General features: G+C 41.5%; 1 protein-coding gene across 1 annotated transcript in view; it reads left to right on the top strand.

Moving 5' to 3' along the window:
- The window catches only part of CLCN5 (chloride voltage-gated channel 5), a 157,499-nt gene that overhangs the window by 85,342 nt on the left and 58,282 nt on the right, over positions 1–13,875 (top strand). The window contains exon 4 of the mRNA XM_006097204.3: positions 8,169–8,267. Within this exon, the coding sequence (XP_006097266.1) occupies positions 8,169–8,267 (99 nt within the window). The remainder of the gene's footprint in view (positions 1–8,168; positions 8,268–13,875) is intronic.

Here is a 13,875-nt window from a genome sequence, read left to right on the forward strand (position 1 = left end):
TTGCTATTCATCACTTTGAATATTTCTTGCCACTCCCTTCTGGCCTGCATAGTTTCTGTTGAGAAATCAGTTGACAGTCATATGGGTACTCCCTTGTAGGTAACTGTTTTTCTCTTGCTGCTTTTAAGATTCTCTTTGTCTTTTGCCCTTGGCATTTTAATTATGATGTGTCTTGGTGTGGTCCTCTTTGGATTCCTCTTATTTGGGGTTCTCTGTGCTTCCAGGACTTGTAAGTCTATTTCTTTCACCAGGTAAGGGAAGTTTTCTGTCATTATTTCTTCTAATAGGTTTTCAATATCCTGCTCTCTCTTCTTCTGGCACCCCCATAATTCGGATGTTGGTACGGTTGAAGTTGTCCCAGAGGCTCCTTACATTATCTTCATATTTTTGGATTCTTTTCCAGATGGGTGTTTTTTGCTTCCTCGTATTTCAAATCTTTGATTTGATTCTTGGGATCCTCTAAGTCTACTGTTGAATTTCTGTATATTATTCTTTATTGCAGACAGTGTATGCTTAATTTCTGACTGGTCCTTTTCCTTTTTTTTTTTTTTTGGCATTCTCATTAAGATCCTTGAAGGTCTTACTAAGTTTCTTGGAGGTTTGTAGAAGATTCTTGAGTAACCTTATAACTGTTTTTTTGAGCTCTATATCCTCCATTTCTTTCATTTGTGACACATTTCTTTGTCTCCGCATTTTGGCTGCTTCCCTGTGTTGATAGAGTGGCTTTGTGTGGTAGGTGTCCTATAGGGCCCAGTGGCTCAGCCTCCCCAATCACCTGAGGTGGACACTCTTGGTGCACCCCTTTGTGGGCTGGGTGTACAGTCTTGTTGTAGTTAAGCCTTGATTGCTGTTGGTATCCCTGGGAGAATTGACCTCCAGGCCAGTTGGCTGTGGGGACCCTCTGTGTCTATAGTGGAAGAACTGCTGTGCTGAGACACCCTTCTGGGGCAGGACTTGCTTCAGTGGGGCTTTGGTGCTCATTGAGTCTGCCTCTTGAGTGTGTCACTTATGGATGTGAGGAGTTGAAATCTGGTATCTGACCACTGGGTACTCTGGCTCCTGGATCTCCAAGGAGGTACAAATTCAACCACTGTGTGATTCTACCCAGCAGGAGCTACAGCGAGATCTGCAGATTTCTCCTCTTTGTTTGGGGTTTGGAAGTTTTGGAGCTCTCTGACCCAGCTGCAGTTTGTTAGGTTAGGCTGCGAAAGGACAGGCCATTCATATGCAAAAGCCACTGCGCATAGCTTGGGTGGGGTTGTAAATTGGGTGGGGCAGGGTCTCAGGGAATCACCAGGGCGGAGCAAACAGCAATGGCTGCCAGTCAGCCATCTCCAGGTCTCCAGTCTCCGCGTCGCTGCGTCCCTGTGTCCCTGTGTCCCGCGCCCCCACAGTAACAATGATCCCTGTGAGCAGCTCTACAAGAAAGCTGCCCTCGCTTTCCAACCCAATGCCAGACAGTCCAGTTTCTCCCTGTAGGAGTCTGTGTCGCCAGAGTCTCGCTGGAAACTGGAGTTCAGAGCAGTCGGGAGCTTGTATCTCCCTTCCAATTGAAAAAAACAGCACACCCAGTTGCCAGCCCATTTTGCGCGCCTCTGTACCTCTGCTCTTGGTGCCTCCGCACCTCCTACCCAGTCTCAGTGTGCTTTTTTCTTTTCTTCTAGTTGTAGAACTTCCACTCAGCCAGCTTTCCTGTGGTTCTGGATGATAGCCATTTTGTCTTTTAGTTCTTGCTTTGGTGTGGTTGTTGGGGGCAGCACGTACAAGTGTATGCCTTATGCTGCCATCTTAGTTCTCTCTCTATAAGCTATTTTTTCATTTAGTTCAAAGTGTTTTTTAATTTCTCTTGCAACTTCTTCTTTAACCCATGTGTTATTTAGAATTGTGTTGTATAATCTTAAATTATTTTGGGGTTTTCCAGCTATCATTCTCTTATTGATTTCTAATTTGATTATTATCTTAGAACAGACTTCGTATGATTTCTATTTTTAAAAAATTTGTTAAGGCATGCCTGGCTGGTGTGGCTTGGTGGTTGAGCATTGACCTCTGAACCAGGAAGTCATGGTTCAATTCTCAGTCAGGGCACATGCCTGGGTTGTGGGCTCAATCCCGTGTGGGGCATGCAGGAGGCAGCTGATGAATGATTCTCTCTCAATATTGATGTTTCTATCTCTCCCTCTCCCTTCCTCTCTGAAATCAATAAACATATATTTTAAAAAAATTGTTAAGGTGTATTTCATGGTCCAGAATGTCATTTAGCTTAGTGAATGTTTCATGTGAGCTTGAGAAGACTATGTATTCTGATGCTGTTGTTGGATGAAGTGTGGGGAGCTGATATAGGGTTAAGCCTCGGACTGACCTGTGGGCAAAGTCACAAACAATTCCCAGCTTAGAGGGAACAGTCCTCTTAAGCATAATTAGGCTTGACCTTATGACGCTCCCTAGATCTTACTGGGGAAGCTAATGGGCTGAGGGAAGTGCAACAAGAACAAAAACAAGTGAAACTCACAAGAACTGTGTAACTATGGAAACCACTACCTTGTTTACCGCTCACTATAAAATAAAGGCTCAGCTTGCCTTGGGATCTTTTTCTGTGGCCTCAGCCAGGCACAGGGAAGATCCACGGAGACTAAGGAAAGCTAGAGAGTTCTGAACGCTGTCTCTGTGTAAAACATTCTTCGCCGACTCCGTCCTCACCTTTGGGAACCCCTGGACGGCTGGGGCTGGCCCCCAGCAATGAAGTAGCTATCAATTAGATCCAGTTGATTGATGATTCTGTTTAGCTTAACTGTATCTTTACTGATTTTCTGCTGCTGGATCTGTCCATATCCAGTAGAGGGATGTTGAAGTCTCCAACTATAACATTGGGTTCATCTATTTCTCCTTGCCATTCTCTCTGATTTTGCTAATGTATTTTTATGTTCTGTTGTTAGGCACATATATGTTAAGGATTGTTATGACTTCTTAAAGAATTGACATCTTTTTAATTATGCAATGCTCATCTTCATCCCTGATCATAGTTGAATATTGTATTTTTACCCACTCTGACAGTTTCAGTCTTTTAACTGTTATATTTAGACCATTGATGTTTACAGTGATATCTGATGTGGTGGAGTCCATACTATCTGCCATATTTTTTACCTTTTCCTATTCGTTGTTCATGTTTTTTTTTAAATGTTATCTTCTCCCTTTTTCTGCTTTCTCTTGTTTTAATTGAGCATTTAAAAATAATTTTATTGATTTCAGGGAGGAAGGGAGAGGGAGAGAGAGACAGAAACATCAATGATGAGAGAGAATCATTGATCAGCTGCTCCTGCATGCCCCCCTACTGGGGATCAATCCCACAACCTGGGCATGTGCCTTTAACCAGAATCGAACCTGGGACCCTTCAGTCCGCAGGCTGACACTCTATCCACGGAGCAAACCAGCTAGAGCTAATTGAGCATTTTGTATGATTCTATTTTTCTACTCTTTTAGCATATTAATTATATTTCTTTTTGTAAAACTTTTTTTAGTGGTTGTCCTAGTGTTTGCAGTATACATTTACAACTAATCCAAGTTTTCTTTCAAATAACACAGTATTACTTCATGGATAATGCAAGTACCATATAACATAGTATTCTCACTTCCTTTCTCCTGTCCTTTGTAATATCACTCTTTCATTTTACTTATCTGTAAGGTATCATCACCGAATGCATTGTTACTATTATTGTTTTGAACAAACTGTTATCTGTTAGATCAATTAAAAATAGGAAAAATCATTAAATGTTAACTAGAGTTATGGTGATTATTTTACAACATATACACATATCAAATCATTGCACTGTAGACCTCAAACTAACATAATTTCATATGTCAACTATACCTCAATTTAAAAAAGCAGGTGGGAAAAAAAGAATAAACAACATAGTTTACCTTCATATATCCCTTCTCTAGCACACTTTCTTTATGTAGATCTGAGTTTCTGACCTGTATAATTTTATTTTTCTTTTGAAGAATTTCTTTTAACATTTTCTACCAGACAGGTGTACTGCCAGCAAATTCCCTTAATTTTTGTTTTTCTGAGAAAATTCTTTATTTCTCATTCTGCTTTGAGGGATTGTTTCTCAGGACTCAGAATTTTTGATTGGTGGTTATTTTAACCCTTCATATATTTTATTCTTCACTCTTCTAGATTGCATTGTTTCTGAAGAGAAATTTGATGTAATTCTTATCCTTGCTCCTCTATAGGCAAGACATTATTTTCTTTGGGCTACTTTCAATATTTTTTCTTTGATTTTGTACAGTTTGGATATGATGTGCCTAGGTGTAGATTTTAAAAAATATATTTAACCTTCTTAGTGTTCTCTGAGCTTTCTGGATCTGTAGCTTGGTATCTATTATTAATTTTAGAAGCTTCTGGGTCATTAGTGCTTTAAATACAGTTATGTGCCACATAACAACATTTTCATCAATGACAGACCACATATGATGATGGTCCCATAAGATGATAATAGTGCTGAATATCCTGTAAGAATTGGAGGATGTATGGTTCAGAAGGAATTTTTTTTTCTGTGGTGTGAGCAATATCTGTGGCACTTGGCAATATATCCCTTTCTCATTTTACAGCACCTCAATTTTGAGTACATAGATTATATTCCAATCAGTCAGTCATTGACCTGTTTCATTACAGAGGAGCCTGCCATATTCAGAGGTGCTATAGCCCTTCCAATATAACATAATGCTCTTTAGAGTACATTGTTGTAAATTCTACATGTACAGAGGTCCACAAGATCTATTTTAACAACTATTAAGGGCCATTGCCACTTAAGTAAAACCTTTCTTTGTTAGGGTGGAGCCAGCCTGTCCCTGAACTCTTTTAATATTTTCAGGTTGTAATGCTGTAAAATATAGAATTTCTTCTATCAGGTAAATGCCAGAGAGAGCCCTTTGTAACAGATAGAGTCAATGGAACAAAAAACAAATTTTCAGAGTAAAAATATTGAGTCCTCAGTTCTACATCCTTCATGTTAAATACCCTCATTTTTCATGAATAATGCAAAGTTCCTTATTCTGACCCCCTGCTCCAACATGCAATAGTCCAAAACCATAATGCTATGACAATCTGCTATGTTCCTTTACTTCTCCATCTTAAATTTCACATTCCTATTGACCCTCAGGCCACCTTTCACTCCCTCCTGACAGTCACTATTATGGTGATCTATACTTTACCCAATCAGTTTCTCCTTGATATTCCCAATCAATCCAGCCCACATCTCTGTTCATGGAGCAACACTGACAGCTTCACTGTCCTATTTCTAACCCTGTAGTGTCCAGTAATGTCCTAGGCCTTCACATTCACTCACCACTCACTCACTGACTCACCCAGAGCAACTTCCAGTCCTGCAAGTTGCCTCCTGTACATGCCCCAGCCCAGGCCAGAGATCAAACCTGCAACCCAGATATGTGCACATGACCCTTTGTTGTGCAATTCGACACTCTAACCACTGTGCATACCAGCCAGAACTCTATGTTCTTTTCTGGGGATTTCTCTTGTTCTTTCATTTGGGGCATATTTCTTTGTCTCCCCATTTTGTCTGCCTTTTTCTGTTTGTATGTTAGGTAGATCTGTTATGGCTTGCAGGCTTGTCATGAGGGCTTTCTGATGTAGGTGCCTTGTGGGTCTCAGTGGCACAAGGCACCTACATCAGAAAGGCACCTAAATCACCTGAGCTAGGTGCTCCAGAAATGTTTCTTGTGTGGGTAATGTGCCCCCTATTGTAGTTGAGTCTTGAGTAGGGTTGGTCCATTCAGGGGTGCAGTTAATCTTCAGACTAGTTGAATATAATGGTAGACATAGTTCACTGTATATGTGTTGCTGTTCAAAGGCTGCCTCCCAAGGCAGAGTTGTTCCCAGCAGGTTCTTGTGCCTGCTGGAGTCCCCCTTTGGCTGTGTCATTAGTGTGGCTAGTTGGGTTGAGCTCTGGTGAGGTTTGAAGCCCACCACTAGTTGTGTTGGTTCTGGGCCCACTTGGATGGGGCTTTGGTGCAGGTCAGTGTCAGAAGATGTGTGTAACTGGCCTTGGGCTACCTGTCTGGACCACTGTGCTCTTCACTGATTGTGACTGTCTGCTGGGCCTGGACATGTGTGGGAAGAGCCAAGCTGTGTACAAGGGTCAGCTTCCAGTAGCTCTGAGCTGAGCACAGATCAATAAAAGGTCCAATGCTCTCTGAGGTTGGTATCTACCTGTTGGCTGCTCCACCACCTCCTGAAGTTGCCTGGACTTCCTCCAGAGCCTTTTGAAGGAAGACTGTAGAGTAGGCCCAAGCTGGCATGCCCACTGTCCCTTTCACTCAACATAAGCTCAGTTGGGTGGGGTGACTGGGTCAGGAGGATGGTGCTAGTGGGTCCCCTTCTTAGGGGCAGCATACCATAATCTTATGTTAGCCCGGCTGCCATGGCTCAGTGGTTGAGCAATTAATAGGGAGATGTGGCCCCTACTCCAGAACCATAGGCGAGAATGGTTGTAGGTGAGAATGGCAACAGGTGTCTGACCAACGGGTTCAGTAACCTTGGTACTTGGGTTTTGGCTAAGAAATAATTTAAAGTCCAGGCCCAAACTATAATTTATTAGGTAAATTACAGAGATAGAAAAAGTAATTCCTAGAATAAATGGGCTTAGCAAACAAATTCTAGAGGTAAAGGAAGGGCCCTTGGAGCTTGAGAGTGAGGAATCTAATGGTAATGTGCCTGGGAGGGGGAGGGGGAAAAGAGAAAGGAAATAGAGAGGGAAGGGAAAGGCCGGAGCATGCTCCTGGGAGGGAGAGCGCATTGGGTCTTCTATCCTAAGGGTTTTAAGGGCAGCGGTATTAGGGAAGTCCCAGGGAAATATCTTAATAGAATATTCAGAAGTTTTCCAAGTGTGTCCATTCAGGGTTGTGGTCTCCACTGATTGATTGGCCCGCACCAGGGCAGGGGGTCATTATTATTCCATGCAGCTGGTCCTGATGCCAGCCCTAGCTGGTTTTGTTGTATATCTGGGCCTGGAGCTGAAATACAACTGAGGCCTAGATGCTATCTCTAGGGAGGAAAGCTCAGGGGGTCCAAACCTCAGGACCAGTGATATTCTAGAGGAGGAAAAGTCACCCTGAGGGTGAGGTCCCACCCTGCAATTGATTGTCCAATGCTAGGCACCTGGGGCTTTCTCTTGCTCTGCTCATGTCTGCCTAACTGCCTACAGCAATACCACTCATTCTCTGCTAGATTCTCCAACTCTACCTCCCCAGGAGGAGTGCACCACTGGTTCAGGTTGGGTGCAGCCAGCTGTTCCCAACTGCAGAAGCAAGATCAGCAGGGTGGTGCCACCGAGATTTGGGAAAACAGATCACGATAATCTTATGTTAGCCCGGCTGCCATGGCTCAGTGGTTGAGCATCAACCTATGAACCAGGAAGTCACGGTTCAATTCCCAGTCAGGGCACGTGCCTGGGTTGTGGGCTCGATTCCCAGTGTGGGGTATGTGGAAGGCAGCTGATCAATGATTCTCTCTCGTCATTGATGCTTCTCTCTCTCTCCCTCTTCCTTCCTCTCTGAAATCAATAAAAATATGTTTTAAAAAAGATAATCTTATGTTGGGGGAGGCACCAGCCAAGCCCATGGAAGGGGAGAGAAAGGGAGAGAGATAGAGAGTTAGAAACATCGATGAGAGAGAAACATCGACCAGCTGCCTCCTGCACATCATTCCCAGTGTGGGGTATGTGGAAGGCAGCTGATCAATGATTCTCTCTCGTCATTGATGCTTCTCTCTCTCTCCCTCTTCCTTCCTCTCTGAAATCAATAAAAATATGTTTTAAAAAAGATAATCTTATGTTGGGGGAGGCACCAGCCAAGCCCATGGAAGGGGAGAGAGAGCTTAACACCTGCCCTTCTCTGTGTGGCCGCACCCACTGGAGCCTGGACCAGATCCTCTGAGGGTGACATTCTCCTCTGAAGTTTCCAGCTCTTTGAGGCCCTTCCTTCCCTTGAGGAACTGAGCTCAGTAGGGTGGGGCCACCAGGACTTGGGAAGAGAGATCAAGACAGTCTTCCATTGGATGTGGTGCTGTCTGAGGCTGCAGGTGGTGGGGAAGACTGGCCCCTGTTCCAAAGCCTCACGGTTCACTGTCTGTCTGTATTTCTCTGTTTCTCCAGAGAAAGAGCACACCAAACGTCCCTGTTGGGTGCAGCCAACAGTCCTTTCTGCTGGACTCAAGCTTGGCAGGCTGGTGTCGCCAGTATTTGGAGGACCCGGTTAGTGCACTCCCTAGGCTGCCGGTGAAAATAGTTATAAATTTTGATGTCGTCTTTGTTATGCCTGACAGACCCTTGTCCTTGAACCTCATGACACTTCTCTAGCCATCTCATTTGTCAGTCCCTTGAAAACTTTTATAACAGGGTGTTAACATATTTGAGAAATCTCTGAGATAAAACTAAAGAAAAGCTGATCTGCTAAGAGAAGATAACATATTATTGTTTTAATTTGTCTGAATTTTGAAGCCCTTTTTAAACAAATTATCTACTAATGTCTTTTGCCTTTTTATCTGTTGGGATCCAATTTTAATGATCTGAACAATTTCTTTATATATTAAGGCTATTACTCCTTTGGAAAAACACTTACATGAAATATTTGTCATTTGCTTCACTTTGACAGCTGTCAACATGGTCTCTTCTAACTGGTTTATCCTCTTCATTCTTCTCACCAATCATGGGTGATGCCCAAGTATAGTTTCTCAGTTCTGTGTTCTTTCCCTACTTCAACAACTCTCAAAGTGTGGTCTGGGGATTCCTGAGACCCTTTTGGAGATCTGCAAGATCTAAACTGTTTTCATATTAATATTAAGACATTATATTCCTCATTCACTTTCATTTTCTCATGAATATACAGTGGAGTTTTCTAGAGGCTGTGTGACAGGTAATGATGTCATTTCTCTGATGATAAATGGAATATGTGAAGCATAATCCAGCTGTCTTCTATTAATGCAGACATCAAAAAAGTTTGAAAAATGCCTCTCGCTAATTTGTTTTGTTTTGGAATATATGGGTTTTTAAAAATGTTAATATTAACATATAGTGGGTTGATCATTGTTATATATAAATACATTAATAAATATTTATTTTAAACATTCCCAGGTTTTAATTACTAAAGGAGTAAATATCTTTAGATAGAACTCATATAAATAAAAACTCTTTAGGCTCCTCAATAATTTTGAAGACTAAAGAGATCCTGAGACCAAAAAGTTTGAGAACTGCTGTTCTGTTAATGCTTCCTTTGATTTCTGTCTTTTCTCATAACCCCTACTCATCTATGAGGATGACTCACAGATGAAGACCACGCTTTGAGAAGAAGCACTATTTTTTCCTTCTAAGGCTTTTAATCCACAGTTCTGACAGGTAGAGAAGGTACCCTGCGTTAAGGATTGGTCCAAACCTCCTAAATAAGCATCTTCTATGTTATCTCAGAGGTTACACTTGATGATTCACATTTCATTTTTGCTTTTCTAAATAAAGTAACTAAAACTGGAATTAGAGTATAAAATATATTATTTACTGAGATATCCCATTGTGTTAGGCACTTAAGAACACAGATTTAACACCTCTCCTCAACTAGTTCAAAGTATAGGGAGTAGAAAAAAGGTGATTTTATGTGTGTACCAGTTCTTATCATCTTCAATGTTATACTTAGGATTGTCCTCATGGTTTGTTTTATTTTTAAAAAAATATTTTTATTGATTTCAGAGAGAAAGGAGAGAGGGAGATAGAAACATCAATGTTGAGAGAGAATCATCGATCGGCTGCCTCCTGCATGCCCCCTACTGGGGATCAAGCCTGCAACCCAGGCATGTGCCTTGACTGGGAATTAAACCATGACCTCCTGGTTCATAGGTCAACACTCAACCACTGAGCCACACTGGCTGGGCTTCATGTTTTATTTTTAACTAGAGGCCTGGTGCATAAAATTAGTGCATGGGAGGGGGGTGTCCCTCAGCCCGGCCTGCACCCTCTCCAATCTGGGACCCCTCGGGGGATGTCTGACTGCCTGTTTAGGCCAGACATCCCTCTCGCAATCCAGGACCACTGGCTCCTAATCACTCACCTGCCTGCCTGTTTAATGCTCCCAACTGCCCTCCCCTGTTGTGTAATTGCATTATGTAAAAGTTTTCTCCTCAACTAGATCATAAATTCCTTGAGAGTAGTGACAAAGGTAACAAATGTTTTTTGTATCCCCAATTCCCTACCCTCATAGTAACAGGCATAGCTATATTGAGTGTCAGCCATATAAATTTGTTGATTAGCTGTTAACCCTTCCTCTCTGACTGGAATCCTCCTCAATAAGCATTTATTGAGCATGTACTCTGGAACACTAAAGTTGCTGTAACAACAGAAATGAGAAGGATATGGTGTATGTATGTAATCACAAGACCCAGTGAAAGAGATTATGCAATCAACATAGATGTGTGAACAAAGCGGGTGTGGAAGGAAAAGCCTGTTTGAACTGGCCCTAGATGGACTCAATGGAGTTTTATGAGGTTGAAAAGAAGATGGGGTACTGGATGAAATTCGTGATAGAGTATGTGGCCTAAGCAAAGTCAAGGAGGCATAAAAGTACATGGCCTTATGAGGAGTATAACAAATTTGTAGTAGGAGGTAAGTCTATCTGGGTAGATGGGATCTATATTTGATTGGGCCCTGAATGCCATGAAAAGAAATTTAAACTTGACCCTACAAGCAATGGGGAATCAGCTTATGATTTCAAGCAAGAAAGTGACAAAAAGTGCCTTTAAGCTGAAAGTGTTAGCTATGTAACACATCCACCAAAACAACATTTTTCTCTGTTTTCTTCCCCAGGCCTCCATTATATGACAAACCCTATTTATAATCTACCAGTTGGGATAATAAATCAAATTCTCTTACTTTGTTCTTGGCCTACTGTAAAATCTGGCTGACCTCAGGCTTGTGGCCATCTAGAGGTTTGATTTATTCCAGATGTGCCATTCTCTAGAGCGACATGTCCTAATGAAGCCCCAAACTGTCATGGAAAGAGCACTGGACTTAGAGTTCAACTAGATACGATTTCAAATCTCAGCATTAATGAACTTTAAATGATTTCCTGATTTTTTGATGCTTTAACTTTTTCTCTTGAAGCTCTTAATATCTGCAAAATAAAATTAAAGACTGGCCCTGGGTGATTTGGCTCAGTGGATAGAGCATTGGCCTGTGGACTGAAGGGTCCTGGATTTGATTCCGGTCAAGGGCACATGCCAGGGTTGCGGGTTCGATCCCCGGTGGGGGCATGCAGGAGGCAGCTGGTGGATGATTCTCGCTCATCATTGATGTTTCTCTCTCTCTCTCTCCCTCTCCCTTCCTCTCTGAAATCAATAAGAATATATTTAAAACAAAACAAAACTCAAAGACTGTACCAGAATGAATTATCCATTGGCAAATATCACTTTGAGTTTTACTGATTGTATTTATTTCCTTTGTTGAACTCCCATTTATAACATCTGTTTTGCTTGATTTACTTGCTTCTTCTAATTTTCTTTTGTTGACTATTTCTATGTACTTATTAAGGAAGCACTTTATAACCCAAACAGTGAACCAGATAGCTGCTCCAGGAAATGTTTGGAATGAGGCAGCTCAATTTAGCTGAGTTGTTCTGTGTCAGTGGGTTACAGGAAGGAGTGTGTAAGGTCCCTATGGGGAAACTAGTGAGTTTTCCAGCTTCCCCCTTGTTGAATTTTCATCTTGTATCATCATTATGTTGTTTTAATGAATTCCCAGAATAATAGTTATACCCATCTGAAAATATGACTATAGGACATGTCCCACAACCAAACATAAATTATTTTTGGATTCCCCATACATTTTCTTTCTATGATTTGTGTGGCTCATGTAGAGTTGCTAGAACCATGTATTTTAAATAATTTCCTGAATGAGACATGTAAACAGTGGAGAAAAAGGGAAAGGATTCTGCATTATTTTTCAAATTGTCTTCCTCTCTTTCAGTACTAGTTACTATATGGAATTCATGGGCATTTAATAAAATTAAACAAAATTAACCTCCTGCCCCAATTGGTTTGGCTCAGTGGATAGAGTGTCAGCCTGCGGACTGAAGGGTCCTGGGTTCGATTCTGGTCAAGGACATGTACCTTGGTTGCGGGCACATCCTCAGTAGTGGGTGTGCAGGGGGCAGCTGATTGATGTTTCTCTCTCATGATGTTTCTCTCTCATCGATGTTTCTAACTCTCTATCCCTTTCCCTTCCTCTCTGTAAAAAAATCAATAAAATATATTTGAAAAAAAGAAAAAAAGAAAACCTCCTGAGGTATGCTACCCTGTTAGACTCAGTTATTCTCATCAACTAAAATGGTGCTTGTTTTCAGCCAAGATTTCTAGAAACCTGGAATATATATTCCTGACATTGAGTGCTTTTTGTAGGTTCATTGAATGTAGTAAATCCCAGAGTTAGACAAATGTTAGCTGCAAATATTGACTCTAATGCCACCTGCATTTTAAAAGGAAAGTTGATGTGGAGGATGAGGGCAGGGAACATGCCTTCTTTGCATTTTAATTTTTGTACTCAAGTTAATGTTATTTCCACTCTCCCTCCCCCCGCCCCACATCCCCGTTGTTATTCTGTTAAGTTTGGAGTAGCTACAGAAGTGTCAAGTGGAGTTCTTGGGAATTTAGGACTGGAGGTTGAGGTAGAGGTGAGAGCTAGAGAGATAGTAGATTTCCTTAAAGGGTAAAATTAAGTACAGTAGCCCCCCCCTTTATATAGTTTCACTTTCTGCATTTCAGTTATCCATGGTCAACTGTGGCTCAAAAATAATAAATGGAAACTTCCAGAAATAAATAATTCATAAGTTTTAAATTGCACACCATTCTGAGTACCATGATGAAATATTGTGCCGTCCTGCTCCATCCCACCCTGAGTGTGAATCATCCCTTGTCCAGCATACCCATACTGTATCCACTACCCACCTCAGTTGCCATATATGTTGAGAGAGAGGGAGAGGGAGAGAGAGAGAGAGAGAGAGAGAGAGAGAGAGAGAGAGAGAGAGAACATAATCACATACATTTTATTACAGCATATTGTTATAATTATTCTATTTTATTATTGTTGTTGTTGTTAATTTCTTACTATGCCTAACATAAATTAAATGTTATTATAAATTTTATGTACAGGAAAAAAAGTATGTGAGGGTTTGGTACTATCTGTGGTTTCAGGAATCCACTAGGGGTCTTGGAACATATTCCCCATAGATAAGGAGTGGGGCTTTTGTAAATCAGAGTAAGGTCGGGAAGAAGCTGTTATCTCAGTCAGATCCAGAGCAAAGTAGAAGAGATTTTTTTCCCTTAAAACTAGAGTAAAGACGCTTCTTCCTGGATGATAAGGGGGCGTGGGCAGAGAGATTCAGGATTTCTTTTGTGTTGTTAGTAATAGGAAAAACTGCTAAGGATCCTGTGGTTCCACAGCTGAGACAGGGAATTTGTGCATTGTTGCAGGAGGGCTTGGAGAAGGGGAGTGAAGGAAGCAGGATAGAGCCGGGGGGAAGAGTCGAGTGAGGATAAAAGGATTGGGGAACACTGAAGGAACTCTACTAAGATCACCAAGCGTGAATTCTTAGTGTCCTAGGACTCACCTGATCCACATAGCATAGTTAGAGATTTTGTAGCTGAGGAAATGGTTTGATGATCAATGATTTTGTACATTATTAATACCTTTGGGTAAATGACCCTACCTTCCCTTTATGATCACATCAGCATGGTAATGTTCCTGGGGAACCTATTGTTTACTTCATATCTGCACAGAGTTCAAGTTATTTGTGCATATTGGTAATGTATTTCTTTGGTTTATA

The sequence above is a fragment of the Myotis lucifugus genome, unplaced genomic scaffold (genome assembly GCF_000147115.1).
Source record: "Myotis lucifugus unplaced genomic scaffold, Myoluc2.0 scaffold_196, whole genome shotgun sequence".
NCBI classification, from domain to species: Eukaryota; Metazoa; Chordata; class Mammalia; order Chiroptera; family Vespertilionidae; genus Myotis; species Myotis lucifugus.